The 26,287-nt window shown below is 40.3% G+C and overlaps 1 protein-coding gene across 6 annotated transcripts in view; it reads right to left on the bottom strand.

The window, feature by feature from the left end:
* Positions 1 to 26,287, bottom strand: part of enox2 (ecto-NOX disulfide-thiol exchanger 2) — a 360,171-nt gene that overhangs the window by 12,561 nt on the left and 321,323 nt on the right. For 4 of the 6 annotated variants that reach the window (XM_055178984.2, XM_055178983.2, XM_055178985.2 and 1 more), the window contains 4 exons: positions 20,008 to 20,198; positions 12,337 to 12,477; positions 5,634 to 5,690; positions 4,868 to 4,973 (listed from right to left, as the gene is read on the bottom strand). In XM_055178984.2, the coding sequence (XP_055034959.2) occupies positions 4,868 to 4,973; positions 5,634 to 5,690; positions 12,337 to 12,477; positions 20,008 to 20,198 (495 nt within the window). Of the gene's footprint in view, positions 1 to 4,867; positions 4,974 to 4,998; positions 5,159 to 5,633; positions 5,691 to 12,336; positions 12,478 to 20,007; positions 20,199 to 26,287 lie in introns of those variants that run through there. The other 2 variants (XM_055178988.2, XM_055178987.2) reach the window with 2 other exon arrangements.

The raw sequence follows: 26,287 nt of genomic DNA, 5'->3' as shown, positions 1-26,287 counted from the left end.
CATTTTATAGACAAATTATACTATTTACAGTCGCGGCGGAGAGTTGGGGGTGCGAAATGTTTACTTCTTCCTAGGGGGGGCGTGACAGAAAATAATTGAGAAGCACTGCTATAGCTCAACTAGTGTTAGCAGTGCAAAGACTATGGGTATATGCTTTGACATCCGCAATTGCAAACAGCATTGGTTTTTACATATCCACAGTGGAAAATAAAAGAGTATCAGTGAATAATGACAAAGCTGTAGTATTGACTTTGCAAATAGCACACAAGTAGTGTAGATGTGTTTTATGGTGCTGTTATCTCCTTTATTGAGCTTGGTAGCGTCAGTCCTCATTCACATTGATTGTATAATAAGAGTACGGTAAACATCCGCAGTGCTTTTTAGCCTCGCCAACCACCGTCAGCAAGCGGCAGCCAGAGTGGCGACAGCACAAGGAGATATGCGAGGATGATGGAGCGTTTACGATGGATACAGGCCATGGGGGAAAATCCGGCCAGGACATCAGGGTTAGACCCCTGCAGTGCATTTATCCAGAAATGGCTCGAGATTTTAACAGCCTTTGTTTAACTCATCCAACTGCACTTTTTTACAGTGACTTCACTGCCGTACTGGGACATACAGTAAAGACCCACAAAGAGAGTGGTTCATTTTTGGAAGAGCCGTCCCTTTAAGCAAAACTGTTTTATGAACAGGTCAGATTTGCTGTGTTATGTCTCCTGAATCATATTTATTCGAGGAGGGAGCACAACCACACATAAAGAAAATATTTCTGCCTTCGAGCCGACGTGAGCTATTTGCACAGAACATGAGCTAAAGTGAATCTAGCAAAACGAAAGAGGAAAGGCTATCAGACGGATGCTTAACCAGAGGTTACTTAACCAGAGAGCAATGTGCCAGACAACAGCACGATCAGCACTCTTTCCAGACGCTGGACCGGCCAATAAAGTACAGACGAAAAACCTTGATAACCGCGCCGAACATGCTGTGTCGAGGCAATTACGTAGAGAATGCGCGAGATTTTGCATGCGTGCACGTATTTGGATTATCTCTCTTTGCTGCCGTGTTTACATTTGGTATTAACGTCCATCTGGGGTTATCGGGTGGACTCTGCTTAATACAATTGCATACTGTTGCCTACATGCATGGAGACAGATAATTTGCTTTGTGTGAAGCATCGGCTTAATTGATATTTATAAATTAATGCGAAGCGCACGCTCAGTGCAGATGTTCGACTGCATGTTTCAATCAAACCATAACGTTTAGAGATTTAAATGCACAAGTATATTGTTAGTTTTTGTGCCTTATCGACATGTGTGATGTTGTGTTGTATTACGTTTAATTACAAAATCAGTGACTGATCTAAGGACGAGACTCGTTCGAGATGCAATAAATACCTGATAAAGGTGATCTATTTTGAGCTATATTTCGATCTATATAGCTAATTTTGCCCTTCATGACAACTGTGAGGGGGTGATTTTTTTTTGTAACTCATCCGTTTAAATTATATTAAGCCTTACAGTTATGCATAATTAAGGGCGTGGCCATGTGACAGGTGAGCCTCTGATGTCACTACCGGCGAGCTAAGCGGGTGTTGTTTCAACAACCAGGCACCTCAGCTCCACCCACATCCCCCGCCTCTTTGACCATTTTCGGTTATTTGCGAGTGATGCGCAGTGACGAGATGCCGATTAAAGGCTTTGCCAACTATTGGCTTCAAAAAAGCTTTTCACAAACCTATGGGTGATGCCACGGACACTACGTCCATTTTTACACTCTATGTAAACAGGGCATTACTCTGCGTCTCAAAACCTATTAAAGAGTAACTAAACCCTAAACCAACTTTTTATAGTTATGATCTGTAAGAATAGGGCTTTATTAGTGCTGTTCATTGATTTGAGTAACTTTTTTTGACATTTGGGTATAAAGTGTTTCAATGCTACAATATATGGTCTAAAAACGTCTAAGTGCTGCCCTCTTCAGGTTGAACCGTGGTTACTGCAGTTGAATTTTCCTATCGGCTGTTGCGGTACTGCGTGACGTAAGTGGCACGACCCTACGTAAGCAATTTGAAGCTCACCACGCCCTTGTTACGATCTCACCACAACCTTGGTATGAGCTCAGTTCGTCCCCTCTATCTCCGTTGGGGTCTGCCCACTTTTCAAATAATGCCAGTGGGTGGAGTCAGGCTCTGAACAGGGGTTTAGTTACGCTTTAGGCTCCCCACCTAGACAGCATTTTAGGCTATGACAGTTTCAGATGCGGATGTCAAGTCAACATTTTTTTTTAAAAGGCAGTGCTGGCACCAGCTGAGCACTGATGAGGGGGCGTCTGAGATACAGAGAGGGGGCGATCACATGAATGCATAAAATTCTCCCAGCTAGAAAATACACATTGCTTTGGCACGTTCCTTAAGTTGTAACACGTTATAAAAAACATCTTGATAATACAACCACAAAAACTGCAGCTATAGTGAGCAACATACAGAGCTCTGAACAATATTACTATATATAAAAAAAAAACGCATAGCCTACCTGCATATTAGCACAACACTGCTTATTTGGAGCTAAAACCATAGACTGTTAAGCTGAAACCAAGAGGTAATGGCAGTTGCTGTAGATTCTTTCTTATTAATCCTTTTTCGAATGTCCATGTTGAAATTAGCTAATGCAACATACAACCTTGAAATTATGAAATGTTCATAGCCTTCGTGTTTGCTTTCCGTAGTGCAAGAAATGTTACATAATGTTATTAGGGTGGGGGAGCACGCTTAGTCAAGCAACCAATCAAAATTTGACCTTGCCTCACAGATCGTCCTTAACTAAAATATTGCTATTTTAGCTTATTATACACTCTAGGAAGACAATACACTAGGCAAATGTGATTTTTAAATAGCACATTTTATCATTAAAATCCCATTCAACATTAATGGTGATCTGAGGGGGCTGGATAGTGCCGGTGAGGGGGAATCCACCCACTGCGGCACCGGCCCAAACTAAAGGGGTCATGACGGTAAATAAAATTTCCCTTAATCTTTTGACATATAGCAGGTCTTGGTGTCATTACTACAAGTTTCTGCAATCATAATAGTTAAAAACTATTGCTGGCTAACAAGTCATTTGTCTAAGACATTATCAAAGTCCCTTTAGGGGCAGATCACATGTCGCGACTAAACGCTTTGAAAATGCAAGGTGCATAGGTTCTTGTCACATGACCTGCGGTGCGCTTGCGGCATTCTGAAAACTTGAGATGTTTTTAACTCGATGCGTTGTGAACGCACCTGGAAAAAATGAGTGCGTCACACTGCATGCGCGTTGCACCCACATCGCTACCATTATGAGCGCGCATACCGCGCACCTACATTTAAAGGTGACATAGAATGATTGAACAGAGTATATATCCTTGTTCTGTGATGTGACATGTAGACAACATTTTTTTTGTTTGGGTCTGTAATGCCTTAGAAGCTTCCTTAAAACCTCTCTTTAGGGTGGGGGATTTTAAACAAGTGGTTTTGCACCTATTTGGCTCCCCCTACTGGCTTAACTTGCAATCTCATTACTGATTGGCTGACTTTGCTGCCACTCAAAAAATGTAGCCAATTATTTTAAAGGGGAGGGGCAGTTAGATGCCTGTGATGTCATAAGCATCAGTTTTTCAGATTGGGCTGTTTTCTGGCTGACATTTCTAAAAGAGGACTTTCTATGAGACTGAGATGTTTAGCATGTCTAGCACTTTTTGTATGTTTGTGAATGTGGGTAGACTACCATTATTCAACAAAGACAAGGTAAAAATGCTTTTTCATTCTCTGTCCCCTTTAAAATAACACACTTCAGTGCGCAAAAGATGCGACATGAGCCCTATATTGAATGTGGAAAGACAGAAATCGTTGTTTTTTTTCTGTCTGTTGTGTTTTTGACTAACCGCTGTATCCAAATTGCCCGAAAGGGATCTTAATAAACCTTGACCTTGATCTCTAAAATCGTGTGTTATAATCACAATTACACAACCTGACATCAACTGTACCATAAATTTGGTTTCTTAAGCTTAAATTGTGCTAAAAACACACTTTATCGAGGTCACTTTAGCTACTGCGCATGAACAAAGGTTGGCAAGCTCTTCACGTGACTCTGTAAAGCCCCCAGAGAATCATCAGTCTTTATTGATTGACGATTGGTTCTTTTAAAGGCGGGGTGCATGATCTCTGAAAGCCAATGCTGACATTTGAAATCACCTAAACAAACACGCCCCTACCCCAATAGAATCTGGACCTTCTTTTGATAGATCCGCCCCACACAAATGCAACCCAGGCAACGATGTTGGTTAGTAGACACTCCCCTTACTGCTGATTGGCTACAAGTTTATTTTGGTACTCGGCCAGACTCCCTTTTCCAAAGTTTTCTTCAAAAATCACGCCTTTAACTGAAAGGTGGGACTTCCGTCACCAGAGCGGCCATATTGAGCGTTGCATTGCCCCCTTTTCATAGTTATGTTATATCCAATATCTTTTACTTTAGCCAATATTCGACCCAAAAGGAACACTCAAATCTGACTTTCTTAATAACATGACTAAAAACAGGATGAGGGAGGTTGAAAATCACTTAATTTTGAATGCATTTTGGACTAAACATAATAATTACACCTCAGTAAGCAAAATAAAATCATCTCATGACCCCATTAAAAAGCATCCGAGTTTACTAATTTGAGGCTCATTCGACCTGACATTTAACACCTTCACCCTAACACAAATAGCTGTAGATGATTAATTTTTTTTTTACAATGTTCTGTCTCATTAGATAAAGTGTGAATAACGATACACACTAGGTGGGGTTCAGAGGCTCCAGACCCCTCCCGCGTCGCCCATGACACTCACCCACGAGCAGTGCTTCCCTCTCAGACTTCACCGGGCTGGGAGGACTCTTTTCCGGCAGACTCTCCTTTTCCTGGCTGCACGACACTACGGCCGATGCCGCTCCGTCCTATAGCGAGAAATAACAACAAAGAGAAAGTTTTTTTCTTCGCAGCAGTACCTCAGGTCCTCCCCCCTCATTACCCCAAGACTCTGACGTGCTCCGAGCTCCTCGCCCAGTTGTGTCAGAGTGATTTATCCTGCGACAAATAAAGTTCTCCTGCGCTCGATTGGCCTGTAATGATCTGTCATGTTCTGAGAGAGGACGGGGAGGGGAAATGGGACAACAGAACAGAGTTTATGGTGGTGCAGAGAAGGGAAAATATAGAGAGAAAGACTGATAGAGGAGAGGCAGCAATGGGCTGGAGGAGGTGAGAACAGACTAACGGGAGGCATTGTTCAGGAAAAGTACAAAATAGAGCCTGAACATCTTAAAAAAAAATGTTTTTAACAAATTGGTTTAGGAAGATGATGAAGAAAATGTCAATCATCAACCTCACAAGGTCAAATTGACATTTCGATTCGTTCAGCCCTGTTATTAAGAAAATTTGAATACAACAATTTTTTAGGCAATACTTTTTTTAATATACCTCCCAACCAAACAAAGTGGATTTGTCGCTTTACAAAAAGTCATGCACTTCTGCATTGTTGGAAAAAAGTGCCAGGAGGTGTGATGAGGAAATATGGTGTTGATGTGAGGAAGAGATTGAAAGGAGCGTCTCCCACTTACGCTTGTGTGATTTGCACTTTCATCGCTTCCTCTGTCCTCTCGCTCGGCCGTCTCCAGCTAGAGTCAATTAAATGAATGAGAGAGCTGTCAGTAAGAAATACGTCACAAAGTCACGCTCACACAAGCTGTCATGCAGGGAAACTACAGGCCACGGGGCGGGAGGCGAGAGCCTGATGCGACGAGTGCTGAAGGTCAGGTTTGCAAATGGATTTTTCGAAATGCCAAATAAGCAGTGATCCTCCAAAGCATTTGTCCTGCTCAATGAAACTGTAATGAAGCGCAGCCTAATCGTAAAGCCAAAGCAGATGTCTCTCTGCTGAGATTGGAGAAGCACGATGTTGACAGAATATTCAAAGGTGTTTGCTAAGGTGTAACGCTATTGTTACTCATACTTTGGGTTGGGGATTATAAATTTCATGTAAATCTTTCTGCACACTTTCAAACCCAGATAACAGTGTGGTATAATTTAACTGGTTTAACCATGGTGGGTAATACAATTAAATATGGTTAAATCCATGGGCGGACTGGGACAAAAAAATCGGACCTGGCATTTTAGACCAGACTGGCCCCTCATTCGTTAACGCACACATTTTCGGTCTTTTTGGTCTCTTGAATGTTTATACCAACCATGACATAAAACAAGGTTAAACCCGAGGCTTTGACTCTCTGTTCTGTTTGTCAGATCTGAGGATCTCTGACTAAGTTTTATAAATCATTATTCATTTACTGAAAGCTACCAGAACAGCCAAAAAGTGTTACCCAAGGTGTTGACAGACTTTGTTAACATGAGAAGGAAACACAGGTCTATTTATGCATACACTGTTTTTGGATATACTGTCCTAAATCAAAGCTAATTTTGTTTAAACAAAAGGGAACAAATTAGGGCTGAGATAAATTATTATTATTTAAACGATTAATCTAGCGATTATTTTTTTTTGATGCATAACGATTCATTTTATCAGTCCGATTTGACTTTGATTCGATTATCTTCCCATTAATTAACTAACACCAATTTATACATGTTGATTTACATATCTGAATGGAAACATTTCGATATATGTTTATTGCTCTTAAAATTTCAAACTAAAAAAAGACTATACAAGTGCGAAATAATGTATTCTTAGTCAGAGGTAGCATTCAATAAAGCATTCACATTCATGATTCTATGGTTAAATTACACTTTTTCATGTCAAACAATGAGCATGAGCCGCGCAGCAAAAATACAACCAACGCAGAAACGATCGCAGCACTGCTGCTACAGCGCCGCGAGCTCACGCTGCTCATGCGGCGGGGTGCATGCATGGGCACTGAAAAAAACACGCGCCGCTTACGCCCCTCACACTTGCTGTGTGGCCGTGGACTGAAGCCACTCGCGTTGCTACTACTATACGGCGCCGCTATTTTGGGTCTGACGAATCAACACGCATATTTTGCGTCAAAATATTTTTTGCGCCAACGTCGTCGATTACGTCGCCGCGTTGTCCCAGCCCTAGAACAAATGAAACATACTCAAAAAAAAAAACATAAAAAAAACAAACTAAAAACGGTAGTAGCTTTAATAAGATTTTTAAATTCGTATTAACACAAACTTAGCCCTAAATGTCATTACATTACTTGTGATAACAGTTCTGCCTTCTCGTGAATTCTTCTATTCTAATTTAATTCAAAATTTACACACATTCATACTTCATCTTATACTGTATGCTTTAAACATTTATTGTTTTTATTTGCTTGACTGACAGTCACTGCAGCAAGTGCTACATGGCAAATAATCTAAATGTCACTTTTAAATTAAAACAGCAAAATTGACCTAAAGTTAAGTAGTTTGCATCTCTGGATTTGCTAACTGTCTGTATTTTTGAAAATAAGGATGCATTTTCTGTAATGCAGCTTTGAAACAATATGCATTCATGCATTCAAGCACTATACAAACTCCCGCCTTCTTTCATTTAATTGTTTGGAATTCTGCTTAGCTCTGTAATGTGATTGGCTGGAATTCACGTTCGTCTTAACAAAAACTCGATTTCTTCCATTTGATTGGTTAAAAATCTTGCTCAGCCGTGTAATTAGATTGGTTGGGAGTCGTTTATGATGAAACTCACGCCTTCTTTCATTTTGATTTGTCAACATTTTGACACTGTAACTACGTCAGTGAAGAAAATTGAAAATCTTTCAAAAAATCTACATAAAAAACATTATTAACATTACATCACATGCTTACGGAAGTCGAGAAAGGACATGCACTATTATTATTTTTGCTTGCTTGTTTTCTTGTGATCACGACTTAATTTTGTCATGATCTCGAGAAAACAATAGTAGTTTTCTCGTTATCCTGACACGATAATCCAAATGTCATAATGTAATTTTCTGTCCATAATATAAATTTAGTGTATTTTGAAGTGGACTGCTAATGCGTATGAGTTGAGGTCTTCGCCATTAACACATGTGTAGCCGATAGACTACTATAATAAATAAATAAAGTTGGACGGTTGAAGTTCGTGAATTTAGGGATCACCTCTAAAGTTAAAATGTACACATTTTTTTCTTCAATAGCATTTAACAGTTCATTTTAATAAATATCAAAAATCTAAAAAGTGTGCTTTATAGCTGACAACCACATAAACGTTGGTTTTGTGACTGTTTGTTGACTTTAAAGGTGCAGTGTGTAAATATTAGCGGCATCTTGTGGTGAGGTTGCGAATTGCAACCAACGGCTCAGTCCACTGCTCACCCCTCGCTTTTGAAACACATAGAGAAGCTACGATAGCCGCCACCGGACAAACATGTCATCGCCGGATAAAACTTAGTAAAAAAGTTTGTCCGTTAAGAGCTTCTGTAGAAAAATGGCGGCACAAAATGGCAACTTCCATGTAAGGGGACCCTCGGTGTATGTAGATAAAAAATGTTTCTTTCTAAGGTAATAAACACATAACGGTTCATTATGAAAGGTCATTATACACCACTGATAATATAGTTTTGTATATTATTTTACATTTCTGTCAAGAGATCCTTTTAAAAATTACACACTGCACCTTTAAGTCATTCCATTTAAATGCTGTTAAAAGTAGAAACGTGTATATTATTAAGTAACTTAAAGACCGTCCCTAAATTCACCACTGTAAAATTGTAAATATTGACAAATCTATTTCAGCTTGAGCAATCTCTGATCCAAGTAAAATTTCATTTGTTCATCCATGCTAATTTAGCAAAATATGCTTTTGCTGTTTACATACAAAACAACACGTTCTATCAAGTACACGTAAGCTTTAATCACATCTCAAGAATCCAACTTTTGTAATGTCGAGATCACAAGAAAACAAGCAAGCAAAAATAATAATAGTGCATGGCCTCTCTCGCTACATGGTAACTTAAAATTGTCCGTTCTTTCATCATCCATCCTGTCACAAAGCCTTCCAGCTGTTTTGATGATAATAATCTGATATTTTACAAACCTTTCTCCTTTGCAATTAAAGATTGTAAATGCATGTGTATAACATAGCCGAAGAATGACGTTGTTTATGATAATTATGAATAAAACCTGAGGTCTGTCATATTTCTTTCGTCGTTTTATAAAAGCAATAATACAAGTTGCAGTGATTTAACTATGGTTAAGAGGTGTTAAGCATGATGCACAGCAGTAAGATGGTTTACTGCTTTAGTAACTACCCACAGACATTAATGTGACTGGCTGATTTACAATAGTGCACAAAATTCTAGGAAATAATGCTAAATATTAATGAAGTTACTCGTTGTGAGAGAAATGACTTAACAATAAACACAGACGCGCACACACACACAAGCTACAGTATGACATATACAACGCATTCATCTAATCGAAAACAATAAACTGTCGTAAGTACCGTTGGGCACGGATCTATAGGAGGAATGGCTGCGTTAAAATTGATTTTCATTTCTTTCATTAATGAGTCTGTCTCAGGTGATTCATCAGTGCACATACTGATGCCTCCAGCATGGATCAGTGGTGTTGAGATAAATTCAACCCTGCGGTGTGCCAATCAAAGCCGACTCACCGCTGTACCACGTCCAGACATTTCTCCATCTCTACCTGCTCTGAATTATGAGAAGTCGACCAACCGTTTTAAAACTGATTAGTCTTGGGGGGTGATAAAACCCAAACTTAACCTGAAATGATCCACGCTATGGTAAGAGATAAGGAAAGTTCAGATAACAAAATCTGTCTGAACAAGATAACAGGCTATCAAATGTTATGCATGCATCGTTTACCCTTCTTAAATTAGGTTTACCTTTTGCTAGTTAAAAATTTAACTTGATCTGATTTTGTTTATGACTTTAAAGATTTTCCCTCGTTCGTATGGGAATGGCGCCTAGAGCAAAACAGGTTTTCCTGCATAAGACCTCTGTTGAAGACAGCGCTGGTGACAAAGTGGATTGAAAGAAGTTTGTTGTAGACACTGGCGTGGCGTGTTGGTGCCATTAGTTTTCATTAGTGTCTGCTGCAGCTGTTGGAAATATATGCGCTGATCTGCCATGCAGACCTGGAGCATTTACAGCTCCTGCGCAGATGCAGACTACTTCTCGCTGCGTCCGAAAACACCTACTTCCAATCCATAATATATAGTAGGAGAAAAACAGTAGGCGAGGCGAATAAGTAGTATATCCGAATTCATAGCATTCCAAAAACAGTAGGCGAAAAGTAACGGGATAATCTACTACGACAGGTGTCATGAGCAATTCTGTCCCCCCTTGCCAATTCTGCCCCCTTAGGACCACACGTGATTCCATTGGCTGAAAAAACTCTTCAAGGGTAGTTTTTTTAGCACCTTATTACAATTCCTACAAAATCGCGTTATGGTTTATGTAGTTAGAACGTTGGTAACAGTACAATTGATGTATTTTAAATGATATGTTTCATATAGTAGTATATAAATGAGGCTTTAGGTGGTGAGATCTACACATTGCTTGTGTCATTTTATTATTTAGATATTATATACTGTACCCTTTCCACTTTTGTACTGTTTAAAGTTAATAAATTACTTATACAAAACATGATTACTACATAGTTGAATCACACATTAAAATTTTCATTTATAAGCCATGATTTTACTATAATAAAACGCCATTTCGTAAGGTATGTTAATAATTTACAAAAATAAAAGTATTGTTTTTTGTAAAGCAGATGATTACACAAAACTACTCGCATGTCTGCAACATGAATATTAGTTTATTATATTATTTTTTGTAAGCTATTTAAAAAAAACCCTGTATACTAGTATTTTGTACAAAGTAATTAGCTTGCTAGACCGCTAACGCAGACAAGATATCGCAATCACAAATTTTGACCAGGCATTATTGGTAGCCTTGCGCGTAATTTGCACGGGGGTTACGGGGGTCATGACCCCCGCAAAAATCCAATCCAGCTAATATAACCCCCCCAATATCATCACATCATTCAGATTAAAATAAATATGAAATATTCCGAATGAACACTTTTGTTCGTTTTCTTTATTAATTTAATTTGCCAGCAAGAAAGATAGTATTATATTTCAAATTACCTGTAATATACTGCATTCAAAAATGCCTTAAAGCGGTATCACGGCTCTATTCAAATGCAAATACATATATTAAAAAGTTGTCCCTTGTGGTTAAATTGTGCTTGTTTAACTTTTTCCCAGTTAACAACTTGTTGTTATGACCACACGTCCCGTGATGTATCAACATGGTGAATGTAATACGTCCGAATTCATTTATACAATCCATATTCATACTATACAGACCATAATGTTTTAATGGTTGATGCGTCGGTACTTAATCTAATTCAGTATGTGAGTGAATTATCAGAATTTTTTTTAAATAAATGTAAAATTAACATTTTTTACATATTTTTAAAAATACTCCTAACATAACATGAAATATATGGATGATTATATAATTGCACGTAAATTTGGTATAAATTTGCCGCCTATTTCATAGGCTGCGTCCTCTGGAGGTCACATTTATGGGCCATTCTCATTTAAGTACCTTAATAACTGGCACCCGAGTTGTCAAAATACACTATTGGGAAAACTGGCAGTGGGTGGGATCATAATCTCAAAGTTACATTATGAGACTTTAGCCTGGATTTCACAGACAGGGTCACATATTAGCAATAAAAACCTTCTGGACATCATTGTCTTCAATAAATGAACATGGGGTGTGGGCAACGTGCTGAACTTGATGGGCTTTCCAATAATGCAGAGACGTGTGGAGCTTACTGTGGAGTTTGTGAGCACAGATTTATGCTCATCAGCATCCACGTGGCGTGTCCTTCATCAGAAATGCATTACCTTCACCTTCCAAACATCGCTAAACTGGACCACCGCCATATTATCTCTCTATCTGTTAGGTATGTTAATACGAAGCCGTTTAATTCACTGCTCACTTGTAAACAATGCAAAGAGTTATTATTTAGTTTCCGACGTTCATCCTGAGCTAATGCTGTTTTAATCCGAGCTGAGAGAATAAAATATTCCCCTTCTGATCTATATCCCAGGAGAGCTTTAAGCGGGACAGATTCATTAATACCGCCCTCAAACTGACAGCTATTTCATCTTCTTGCATCCCGGCGTCTTCCTCAGACCAAACACACAGAATCTAGACAGAGTTAAAGAACAAAGCGCCAACACAACTAAAGACAAGAGCCCCAGACAGAGGGGTTCATGAGCAGGTGACGTCTGTGACTCACGGGCAGTGTGTGTGATGTGGGGAAGGCTTGGATTCGGTCTTTCAGATTCTGGATCTGGCTTTCAAGCTGCTGTTTTTCCTCAGAGTTCTTCTCAAGCTCCATTTCTCTCAGCTTTAGATCCTCACGGAGCTTGAGTAGTTGCTAGAAAAACAACACAAAGGAAAAAAGACGGCATTAAATTCACATAACGAGAGATGAAACTCAAAAAGCCAGACATTCATCAGTATTTAAAGAGAAGACAGACCTTTGAAGGCAGGTTGTGCTGGTTTATTGAAATACTTGGATACGTGGATATCAATGGCTGCATGTCAATACCTACCAAGGTGCCTACGTAGACACCATCCAAAACTCTCCTTAAGGCTGAGGGCCGCAAATATTTGAATAATTGTATCAGATTTTCGAATTGTGAGAGTTTTCACAAACATGACAATAAAAATTGACGGTTTATCAATTTTGGTCCTATAGTGTGGGGTGTGCCGCTATGTGATAATGAAAGCACCTCACACATCATTTGATTCCCTTTACAAACAACCCAAGACTCGACTGAAAACAAAGGAAATCTTGCAGTCGTTCACAGTCAAATGTGACTTCACAGTAAACAAACATGGCGGACGATGGGCATGAAGTAATGGCATTAAAGGTGCATCTAGTGGTGAGATTGAGAATTGCAACCAACGGCTCAGTCCACCACTCACCCCTCCCTTACGCAACACATAGAAAAGCTATGGTAGCTGCCACAGGACAAACAAACATCACATCATTTTTTTTAGACACAATGCTAATGGTCTAATCCGATTCTATGGGTTGTGCTAAGCTATGCTAAAAGTGCTAGCGCCAGACCCGGAGATCAGCTGAATGGATTCCAAAACGGTAAGATTCAAATGTTTAACTCTTGGGGAGCTGGAAAATGAGCCTATTTTATAAAAAAAGTGGAGTGTCCCTTAGGCAGGGGTGGGCAACTCCTGCTCCTGAGGGCCAGTGTCCCTGCAGAGTTTAGCTCCAACCCTAATCAAACACAGCTGAAAAATCTAATTGAAGTCTTCAGGTCTGTTTGGAAATGACATTCAGGTGTGTTTGATTAAGGTTGAAGCTAAACTCTGCAGGACTGTGGCCCTCGATGCCCACCCCTGCTTTAAGGGCTACTGTAGAAACATGGTGGCACAAAATGGCGACTTTCATGTAAGGGGACCTGCAGTGTATGTAGATAAAAACGGCACATTTTAAGATGATAAAAACATAACAGTTCTTTAGGTAAGGTCTTTATACCACTGAAAATATAGTTATGTATATTATATAGCGTTTCAGTCAATGGATCCTCCTAAAATGTACACACTGCACCTTTAATACTATGTGGAGTGCCACGTTTGGCTGCCTGCTGCGCCATGACTGCAAATGTTATGCTTTCGTCCTTCATCGCTTTCTGATTGGGTGTCATTTCGCGGCCACCCCACACAACATGATTTCTGATCCCGATCTGCATTCTCCAGAACAGGTTCAATCACTCTTAACACACAACCACAGAAAATTCGGATAACTGGTACAACCAACAAGATGATCGGATTGTCATAAGGGGGAAAATAGGCCCAAATTTAGCCCGATCTTCTATAAATGTGTGGCGGCCATATCTTGCTGTATTGGCTTGTAGTAATTATATCTAAGGTGGTATGATTATGTTTAATCCAGCTTTATTTAATTACCTCTGGCTGATAAAGACATTTAAACCGCATGCTGATGATATGACAGATGTTCTCTGACCTCTGGAGGTGCTGGTGAGTGGCATCCGGAAAGGATAGGGAAAATATTTGGACGGTGTGCATTTCGGTCAGAGATGAGTAAATAGATTTTGTGCCTTGAGGATGTTTGTATCTGTGGCGGCTCAGGTGAAGGACTGATTAAATCCAAAGCTGGATACACACAGCAGCTCTGTGATGCCAGGGGCCAAACTCACAGGAGACGTCTCTCTCTCTCTCTCTCTGTGTGCTGAATTAACCTTTGCTAATGGAAATGTATATTCATGTAGTTTCATCGCATTATTCCTCTACTTTTGTGTGACTGATAACTGAAATCGTGTGGCTTATTAAAGAGCCTATATTCAGAATAGAACAGATTAGATTATTATAGAGAATTTGGGGTAGGCTCTCTTGAAATAAATAACAGTGTGGAACCCCTAAGGGTCCCCATCATTTTGCAGTTACATGATAGAATATGACAGTATAATGGGGATGAGCATTCTTGACTTTGCGGACTTTACTGAATACTCAATATGGACCTTGCGGGCCATAAGACATAATATCATACAGTAGAAGCCCTTTGACTTGAGATCCCAGAAAGCCCTAAGGGTCCTAGACATATCTATGTGCCTGAATACCACAGAGACATGGAATGGAGCTTATTTACTTTAAAGGTAGAGTATACAATTTTGAAAAATGCTAACGGTAGCCGACTAGCAATGAAATCACGATCCCACACACCATTCAAATCGCCATCCAAAATCACGCCTCTTTCAAAACACATGAACACGCACAGATCAGACGGTCACATATCATGTCTCATTCACCAGTGAGAAAACTTTTCACTACAAAGTGAATAACATTACCAAAATAACCAACATAAACAACTGGTTTACATCAGAATAAGTTAAAGCACACTTTCGGTTGTGTAGACGTAGTAACTATATCGTAACGCTAATCCGTAAACAAACACAAATTTCTTAAAGGAATAGTCTACTCATTTTCAATATTAAAATATGTTATTACCTTAACTAAGAATTGTTGATACATCCCTCTATCATCTGTGTGCGTGCACGTAAGCGCTGGAGCGCGCTGCGACGCTACGATAGCATTTAGCTTAGCCCCATTCATTCAATGGTACCATTTAGAGATAAAGTTAGAAGTGACCAAACACATCAATGTTTTTCCTATTTAAGACGAGTAGTTATACGAGCAAGTTTGGTGGTACAAAACAAAACGCAGCGCTTCTCCAAGCGGATTTAAAAGAGGAACTACACCCCATGGCGCAATAGCATTTTTGGGAGTACTTCGACTCGCCTGAAAAGTCCGCTCCCCTTCTCACTCTCATAATGGGAGAGGGAGGGTGTTACTGTGCCGAGTCGAAGCACTCCCAAAAGTGCCACCACGCCACAAAATATAGTTCCTCTTCTAAATCCGCCCAGAAAAGCGCCATGTTCCACCCTGCACCACCAAACTTGCTCGTACAACCACTCGTCCCAAACAGGAAAAACGTTGATGTGTTTGGTCACTTCTAACTTTATCTCTAAATGGTACCATTGAATGAATGGGGCTAAGCTAAATGCTATCGAAGCGTCGCAGCGCGCTCCAGCGCTTACGTGCACGCACACAGATGATAGAGGGATGTATCAACTATTCTTAGTTAAGGTAATAACATATTTTAATATTGAAAATGAGTAGACTATTCCTTTAAGCAACACAATGCTTCATCAAAGTAGAATATCTGAATCCATCTCAATACAAACATATTGCGTACCTACCTTACCAAAATAAACAGTGCAACGACCCTTTCAGACCCTTTGCCTCCTGCAGCTGTTTGCGTCTCTTGGTAAAGCAGTACATTTACCGATGTTCATTTGGGTTTTTGCTCTTTGCTGCAGGCAGTTTTTGCTTTTGTTGTTATAAAACATGTATTTCGTTTTGTGGCTCCTGTGCAGGTTGTCAATTCAGCAGAAAAGTTTGCCATTCTCCCTCTGTTTACAGACGGGAGGTGAGCGCATGTGAACGCGCCGATGACGTATGGTGTCTGCGTGAACAAGCTGTGCGGTGGGCATTCAAATTACGCTTACGGATGAGGGACAAAAAATGCAACGTCTGTTTGGACCGAGATCTATGATTGGTTGAATCGCTCTACCAAAAAATGTGTATGTAAACAGATGCATTTGTTTTATAAAGTTACATAGTCAACTCTTGGCATTGCACGCATAGCACAGGGTTTTTAGATGTTTTTACGGATCCATGTTAACAGGGATGGTTTTGACAATATTGTGAAACATTTATAAACAACAAAAAACATTCCTGTTTTAAGAAAAGTGGTTGTTGTGCAGTGGCGGTTAATGACTTCTGTTTCAAGGGCCGCACAATGTGAAGCTTGTCAAAACATGTATGTTTTGTGTGTGGCTAATCGTGTCAAAATATGTGTTCAGCACATCAAGTGAACCTATAAGTCAAAATACGAGCCTGCTGCAGAGGCTTCATGGGGGTTTGTGATAAAAGAGATGCTCACGTTTGCCAGATACTCTCATGTGTAATCAGAGTTTACTGTTAAGTGAGTATTTTGTAAACTTGAGCGTCTCTTTTATCATAAACGCTTTTGATGCGTGTGCAGCAGGCACTTATTGACATGATGCATGATGCACATGGTTAACATGATGCAACAAACACATATTTTGACATGATGAGCCACAAACATAACACATATTTTGAATTTGCGCCCTTCGGAAGAGAAGTCACCGGCCGCCACTGTTGCAATCTTTTATGTTGTACAATTTGGACTGGCAAGCAAAAACAAACCTAATTTGGACCAAAAACAAACCTAACATTTATTTACTAACTTTATTTACTGATAAAAACAACAAAGAGAGAGCAGGCACGTGAAAGAGAGAGAGAGAGAGAGAGAGAGAGAGAGAGAGAGAGAGAGAGAGAGAGAATGCACACTAGTAACTTGAGTATTATGGTTCTGATTATGTCCATTAAGTAATTATAGAAATTGAATGATGGAAGTGATTATATAACGTGCATTTCTTATAATGCGCTACCCCAAACAATGTTTCCAAGCATGCTAATTTGTTGACTAACCTAATAAAGGCAACATTGCAAAATGTGCCCCGAGAAAAGCTTAAAAGGAAGATTAGTTATTCTTATCTAAACTAGGCCTACATAAAGTCGGGTGATGTAACCTTTCTGTTTGTGTTCATACACTGCTCCTCATGAATAAATCAGATGAAGGCTGAGTTTAACAGCTCAGAGTGCAGGAGCCACGCATGTCATTTGGAAAGCATTCAGCTCCTCTGGAAAAATAACCTGCGCTGTTCACTCCGTGTGACAGAATAGGAGGCCTTATTAGCGGGCTCATTGGCGATCGGTGAACACACGCTTGTTTGTAACTCAAACAAATGGCTCAGCGTGCAGCTCATATGTGATCTGTGCAGGCAGCAGCGAATCCATCTCACGCTACAGCACTGTTCAATATACAACAGCTCATTAGCACGCGTGCACCTTCAAAGGGAGACAAACGTCCCAGTCAGAAATCTCAGTCTCCTTCACGGCTTGATGATGATAACTGGGAAGGTCACAGGTGTGGGCCTGGCGTAGCATCTGTGAGAGGTGTGGCTATATGATGAGGAAGGCTTTTCAGGATGATGTTTTCCTTTTTATGTTTGAGCTTTTGGCACTCACAGACTTTTTATGACCCAGGCTGTGAAATTATCCTTTTTATTTAAGGAAAACACCACAGTTTTTTCAACATTTTACTATGTTCTTACCTCAACTTAGATTAATTTATACATACCTATCTTTCTTCAATGAGTGCACTTAATCTTTGCACAGCACGTCGTGAATGTGTTAGCATTTAGCCTAGCCCCATTCATTCCTTATGATCCAAACAGGGATGAATTTAGAAGCTTAGAAAATCGCCACATCTTATTTTGTACCACCATACTTACTCAAGTAACTACTCATGTAACAGTCTTTAAATAGGAAAAACATGGAAGTGGTTTGTGGCTTCTAAATTCATCCCTATTTGGATCCTAAGGAATGAATGGGGCTAGGCTAAATGCTAACACAATCACGACGCACCGTACAAAAAACAAGTGCACGCATTGAAAAAGATAGGGATGTATTAAGTCGAGATAAGAACACAGCAAAATACCGAAAAACGGTGGTGCTTTCCTTTAACTTTTTCAAAAATGATCCCAAGCCATTGGGACCATGTCACTGGGGCGGAACCCTTTCGAAAAGTACACCTTTGTATCTCAGAGGTACAAATTAGTACCAAAGAGTTCAAATTGTTCATACACTTCAAAAAATGATTTTCAAGAAAATAAATTCTTAATATCTTTGTCTTGTTTTCAGTAAAAATATAATTCTAAAATTCTTAAATTAAGATGCATTTTTTTAATGAGCAAAACGACCCAAGAAATTAAGTCTAGCTTTTAGATCAAAAACATCAAATTTAAGTGATTTTATGCATAAAACAAGCAAAAAAATCTGCCAATGGGGTAAGCAAACTTTTCTTGAATTTAGTGTTTAAGAAAAAATGTTCAAGATTTTTTTTGCTTGTTTTATGCACAAAATTGATATTTTTGGTCTAAAAACTAAAGTTACTTTCTTGGGTCGTTTTGCTCATGAAGAAAAAGCATCTTAATTTAAGAATTTTTTGATATTTTTTACTGAAAACAAGACAAAAATACTAAGAATTTTTTTTCTTGAAAATCATTTTTTCTTTCAAGTCCATATCATTCCATCGGAAGTGTGCAACAGCTTTGAGCTTTAAATGGTTGAAATAAAACTACAGTATCTGCTGACCCTATACTGTTTGTCTGTATTTATAGGCCATATAAATATCTTTTTTAAATGAGTTTGCCAAGTTTATGGGCGGACCGAAGTTCCATAAAATCCTAGTACTGGGTGATTTTAATATCAATATCTGTTTCCCTAAACCAACCTACCCAGGGACTTTGGCAATCTTATAGATATAGATTATTCCAGCAATAGGTGCAGGAACCCACACATGTGGTCTTATTTTGGATGTAGTTTTTAATTGGTTTTTACATTTACGGACATACAAATTGTTGATACAGGTATGTCAGATGTAAAGGGCGGTATTATCCCCTTCTGACATCACAAGGGGAGCCAAATACGGAGACCTATTTTTTCACATGCTTGCAGAGAATAGTTTACTAAAACTAAGTTGTTGGGTTGATCTTTTTTATGTTTTGATAGAAGCACTGTGGACTCAATTATAGCACCTAAACATTGCACACCAAAAACCAAGATTTATTTTGCTTTGTTTTGAGTGACAGCTCCAACATGTCTAGAGCACATGCACTAACCACTGCACCTGCATGTTTAAACATGTAGATATGCAGATTTTAATCCTTTTTATGAGGAAGTTTGTTGTGTGAATGCACAGCAGGTTTAGGAAAACAAATCTGGTTGTAACGCAAACTCAGAGCTCCGGGTCACTCCGGAGCGCTCAAAGAACGATAAAAAACACAGTCTGGCGGCAGGCAGGAGATTGGTCTAAAAGTAGTTACACTGCACTAGCGAAAACAAAATATCGTTTGATAAAGTGGATGAAAGCGCCTGATGGGTGGGAGACATCAAGGATTCGATATTCAACCCGTGTGAGAAAACGAAATTTTCATTCCACGTTTCATGCCTTTTGTGTTTACTATTGTGTGATTGATTACCTGCTGTTTAACTGCTCAGAAAAACTCTCACGCAAACCAACACTACATTCAGTGAGTCAGGAAACAGCAGGTGCGCTCGACGACAAAACTGTAAGATGAGTGACTGTTTAAAAATCGCACCATGCTGGCGTCAAACCAACAACCTTTCGGTTGCCAACTCGGATCTTTAACTGGCGTGCACGACGCCGCCCACAAGGGAACCCTCGTGTTTTCAAACCCTCGCTTCGTACCTTCTGCATGCCCTGAAGTGCTTGCTGCAGAAAAGTGAGCTGCTGCTGGCGGGTGGCGTCCTCCTCGCTGCGCTGGGGCTGCGCTTTACCCTGCTCCTGTTTCAACAACTCCACCTCGTTCCTGTAGGCATCCAGCTGACACCGCAGACTGTCGTTCTCTTCTTTCAAAGCCTCCACCTGAGCCAGCGGCCCTGCGGAGGGGGAGATATGAAAAATGACTATCGCACTGGCGACAGAAAAAGGAAATAAGCAGACAGAGACACATGATTGAAGAAGGCAGAGGTGAAAAACAATAACAGGAAAGGAAGAAAACAGGTGCATCGAAGAAGACGTTCAGAGGAGGAAAATGAGAAGGAGGCAGGCGCCTAATAACAAACGTGTGCTGCGTAATAAGATACAGTCAGATAAGGTGCCAAATCTGGAACCATTACATGCATTTTCACCATGATAATTTGAAATAAACAAATCCGCACTAGTCCATGAAATCCAGGAAGCAATAACGCAGCAAAACACAACTCGCATTTCATTGAAAAGAGGTTAAGTGTAATGACAGTCAATGATGGATGATGGACAGTCAAAGCTGATCATGGATTTTATTGGAGTTTTTTAAGCACTTTCTTTTTAATTTTACATGGACATATATGAGAAGTGCATCTGACAGGTTTTCTTATAAATGAGCATTTCTAAGTAATTCACTTAATAGCAATCAAAAGGTTATTGGTCGTTAATTAAAAAGCCTTATCTTCACAAATGCCACTTTAGTCAAATTTGACTGCCTTTCGCTGCAAACCTCTCTGAGGGATGCTTTGTGGCACACCAAGGCGTTTACAGCGTATGTTTTTAATTGTTTCCAATCGAAGCGCCACACTTTTTAAAAACATAAGCAGCTGGCAGGTTTTGTCCATGCTGAACACCGGCACTGTGCTTTTTTCCGCGTTTAGCACAGAGAGTTGAAAAATATTCATCTTTGGGTGAAAAGCTCAGCTCGTCAATGTCACTTCTCACTCGGTCGTCCAATCGCAGTGGAGGAGGGGCGGGACAAATATCACAACACCAACCGAAACATCGTTCAACGACTGATAGACAAAGCCGAAGTGTCATAGCAACCAAAGCACTCAGCTGAAAAAAGCTGGCAAGCGCTTAGGGGGCGTACATGCACATCAATGCTTTTACGCCCGCGGCAGCGCATGTTTTCAATTGTTTACAATGGAAGGGCAGCATTTTTTTAAAAAGCCAACAGCTAGCGTTTTCTTCCGGCGCTCTTCGATTTTTCAGTGCTCAGCTAGTCAATGTCAGTTCTCACTTGACAGTCCAATCACAGTGCAGGAGGGGGGGACATTACCACAGCAACCAACCAGCTCACACCTGAAGTATCAGAGCTACCAAAGCGCTCAGCTGAAAAACAGCTGGCATTCGGCATCATCCAGGCATTTTCAGCCGCGTTTAAAAGTTTTGGTGTGCACAACCCCTTACAGCTGCCGTCCACCTAGCATTTTCAGCCGCGTTTAAACGCTTTGGTGTACATGCCCCCTAAGTGCCTGCAATCCTTTTTTGCCAAAAACCTCCACTTCTAAAAAATCTAAGTCATAGTAAACTGTTCAAAATCACTAAAGATGAACTAGAAACATTGTAGATGATGAAAATCGTTATTTAAAAATTACGAAACTGAACCACACATAAGGAGGCGCTGTGATCCATGTCACTGTCACATACAGGTTGCATTCTGGTCCAAGTACTTACAAGGGACCCAAGATTGAATGTGATTCACGGTCGTGTTGCACGCTGTCGTTCATCCAATTCATCTTCTGTGCACTTAGAGGACTTTGTTAAAAAATCGACATGACGTTTAGCGAATTCTTTCAACAAAGTGTTATTTCTGAATGGCCTGAGGGCGGGATTAAGTTGATTTGAAGCGAAGGTTTTTAATAAACATTTAATACGTGCTGAGAACATTCGGTCATTATAATATCTCATTTTATATACTTTAATGTGCATTTGTATGTAAATATGTGTATTTACTGCTCCTATGCTTTGCCAATGTAATGTTTTCACCATGACAAAAAAGCTGAATGTTGAATTTTAAAAGCGCCCTGGAGCTCCTACTGCATTCGTTCTGCTCTCAGAGGCTAATTAGAGAGGATTAAATGCAGAGAAAGTGCATTACTTAATGCTTGACTTAATGTACCATGGGCATTGTTATCAAAATGGCTGTAATTAAAATAGTCGTAAAAGGGTTCTTCAAACGGAGACATTCAGTCATTCAGTCGTCTCTTAACGTCCTGATGATCAGAGACGGCACCTTTGCTTGATAACGGGATTATGCTGAGAGGCGTGTCCGTCACAGATTGGGCAGCTAACGAGAGGCTAGGCCGGGCATCTGATAAAGCATCTTTGGAAACGTAGCGCTGAAGGAGAGGAGGATTCCCTTCTGATTGACGTGGGCAGAAGATAAGATAAAATGAATTGTCACTACCAGCGTCATCCCTAAATGCAAGATTAGCATTATCTCGAGCAAACCGGTTGTCATCTGTGCTTTGTTGTAAGTTCCCAAACTCCCTATTGGCAAGGAAAAACATCCACTGAGAAGCTGAGAATCAGGAACACCATACCAGTTTTTTCCAGACTTGCAGTTTGTGGCGGCACGTATGCATGCCATTTTTGCACGTACTGACATTTACTTGAGCACTTCGACTGACGCCATGGGTGTACAGAAACCGTCATGTGAGACAGAGGTAGTGATAAACGCGATGTGAGACAGAGGTAGTGATAAACGCGATTGATTGGCATGATCAATTTTGATCCCCTTCCTTCTGGGTTTCTTCTATGACTATAAACAAATAGGATGACTTTTAGTACTCACTATTGAGCTAGCATATCGATACTGATAATGTTTAAAATATATTTTGTTTGATTCGGTAACGAACGAGCTAGTTAGATTTATAAGACAAAGGTAATAATGATACACATTTTTTTCATTACCATCAGTTACACTGTGAACTTTGTGGAAGATTCATAGCATACGGTGTTTTGCATGTAAGAGTTTCCATGATGAAAGCATTGTTGACTATGATGAGGACTACACTCCGGAGACAATACCGCTACCGTATCGTCGACTCGAGGAAAAGCCACGCGGTATTCGCTGAGTACATATGCAGGTACTGTGAGTTCTGAATGCATTTTCTCTGCCATACTTTTGCTCTTTCTAGATTTCGTGCCTCGTGCACGTTCAAATCAATCGGGTGTGCGCATGTGTGGGCAGATTCCGTAGCAACAGGGGTGGTAGCCATGGTCGCGAGAGGGAGTGATAGTCGCGCAAGCCAATCATTTGTTTCGTCCCAAATGGAAATAATTAGCTGTGTTTAAAACAGTCGTGAGAGGTCTACAGACACTCGAGTTTTATACTCTCTTTTTCAGAGTACTTACATTTTACTTACGTATTGGTATATAAAGACAGTTTAAACAAATTTGGAAAAGAGTTTTTTAGACAAGTCATGCCTATTCTACCTTTAAAGACTGTTAAACTAAATGGAAAAGCTAGTAAAGTGAGCTGACACGACCTGACCCGTGGGGTATTATGCAATGGAAAAATGCAATATAGATAAAAACAATGCATGTTTTAATATCGCTTTGGATAAAAGCACACATATAAATATTAGCTCTGCTTGAACAGCTAGTAAGCTGGCTACATAAACAGCTTTTTTAAATGTCGGACGAGTTTATATCCACATTTAATTCAATGTTGAAAAAAATAACTATTGGTAGTATTAAAGGGATAGTTCGGCCAAAAATAAAAAATTACCCCATGAATAACTCACCCTGAAGCCACCCGAGTTACATTCGCTCTTCCTTTTTTATAAGAAGACATATTCAGATATTTTTTAAAATGTCTTAGCTCTTCTTATCTTTAAAATAAATGAATATGGGGTACACTCCTTCAAGTCCAAAGAATGTGCGTCCATCCTTCGCAAAAGTAATCCACACGGCTCCAGGGGAAAAAAATAGGCCCTTTACGCACTTTTTGTAGTGATGTATGATGAATACGGAGCGTTGTTTTGCTCCCTTCTGTGTGCCTCCGCATATGAAAAGTGCGTACACTGCGCTGATACCATCTCTTGAATGCGGAGGATTTTAAGTTGGCGTTATCGGAATGTATATTTCTCTTATGCTGCATTTACACCAACCGCGGTAGAGGCGTGAAGCGCAAGTGATTTCAATGTTAAGTCAATGTGAAGGCGCGTTGACGCGCGTCAGGAGGTCCCGTGGCGCGGAAGAGGCGTTCGACGCGGAAGACGCGTTTCCACCTCTTTCGCGCGTGAAACTCGCGCGAAAGGCGCGAATTGAACGTTGTGCGCGGTACGCGCGAATGTGCTTTTTGTGCATTTTGCGGTTCACGCGACACAAGTTCTTATTTCTATAGATGAGACAGGAATAAAAAGGACCTCGCTTGAAAGAGTGTCAGTGAGGACATCGGGCAACCTGGTAAGCTGTAATACACATTTCAGTAAGGTTACCACATACAAACCGGTAACTCTCTCGATAAATGCACAATCAACATCAGTCATCTTGCAAACAGACAACCGCATAGCACTTGCCCCTCCCACAAGAAGCGAAGTTTGCATCTGACGCGCGTCAAATGCTTGCTTTTTCCGCGCGTCTACTCCGCTCTACACACGCGAATGCATTCAAAGTGTTCAAGCGGCAAACTCGGTGCGGTAGAGGCGATTTTGACCCCCAAAACGCGTTTTGTGTAAACTCAGCATTACAAAGTCGCAACGATTAACCTTAAAAGACCTTTATTTATCCCCTGGAGTTGTGTAGATTACTTTTGCGAAGGATGGATGCACATTCTTTGGACTTGAATGAGCAGACCCCACACTAATTTATTAAAGCAGAACTGGGTTTTGGTTCACCAGGTTTTGAAACCGAGCTGTAATTCTCATATTTTAAAGTATGTAAGTGATCGAGAGAGAGAGAGATAGAGAGACCATCCGTCTTTATTGATTGCCTCATCTCATCAAGCCGGTGCCCTGAGAGACTGTCCGGTTCACCTTCCACAACATGGCAGGCAACTCTATCGACCTGCGCTGCCCAAGGGTGTTGACAGCAAAGAATGCAGCCGCCACTATTCGCTCGCTTCACTCCATTTATCGTCAGAGGACACTTACCTTATAATTGATTAACTCACGGTGAAAAAACAAATAGGGTGCACTGAGGACAGAGATGTTCTTGCCCCAAATCTGCAGGCATCTGAGTGGCTTCAGCTATAGGAACTGTTACGACTAAACTCATCAGATGGGTATCACAAGCCACTCTTCATTTTCTAAGCAGGAGTGAAATATTTGTTTTCATAAACAAGGAAGGTGTTGAATTACTCCCTTCATTAACCGAGTGGATCTCCGACCCTTTCCAATCTCACGACATCCTTTCCAGTATATCCGACAACGCGCTGACAGCGATGGTTATCATTGTTTTCCAATAACTAAGGTCGCACATCACAAGACACGTGAATCAAACCTGGTAAATGTATGATTACATTAGCATACATTTACATGCTAATAAAGGCGCCTGTCACATCTGAGAATCCCTGATAGATACGTTTAAATTTGGTGAGCTGAGAGCCACACATGAGGGGCCACACATCAGATTTACTGTGAAGAGGGTTTTTGAGTGAGCGTTTGATAGCTGAGTGATCTCAGGGTGCCAAAAAAAGGACACTGTCAACCGCGGTGATAATTTTACGCCATCCCATGATTCTCTCTGCTGAGCGGTCACGGTCCGAGTTCTCTAATAGCACCTTTGTGACAGACTGAACCTGAAATGAACTGGAAGAGCAGCTGGCAGACTCCGTACCACCACATTCAGGAAACCACAGGAGCTTATAAGAATAGTAATCCAAAAATGACATGTTTCCCCTGTGATGGAATCAACTGCTGACACTGATTTGATTTCATTTCGAGTGCAATTGCTCCCTCGTGTGCACTGCTGCTATTGAAGTACATGTTGGAGTTGGACCTGCAGCCAGGCGGATAGCACATACATACACATGAGTCTTTAAATCTGGCTTGTGACATTAATCTGGGAAGGAGACGGACCACTTGTATATGTGACTTGTATATACTGTAGCTTCAACTCCGTAGTCCCGGCTTACAGTAATGAACAGCCAGTTGACCTTTTTGGGCGATGCAGTGTCTAAAATGGAGCAGAAGTCCCAATTTAAGGACCGTTCACACTGTGGACAATAATTATAACTATATAAATATATAAAAAATCATTCTATATT

This window comes from Misgurnus anguillicaudatus, chromosome 16 (assembly GCF_027580225.2).
Source record: "Misgurnus anguillicaudatus chromosome 16, ASM2758022v2, whole genome shotgun sequence".
Classification (NCBI taxonomy): domain Eukaryota; kingdom Metazoa; phylum Chordata; class Actinopteri; order Cypriniformes; family Cobitidae; genus Misgurnus; species Misgurnus anguillicaudatus.
Note: the sequence above shows the minus strand (reverse complement) of the source record. Positions and strands in the feature narration are given on the sequence as shown.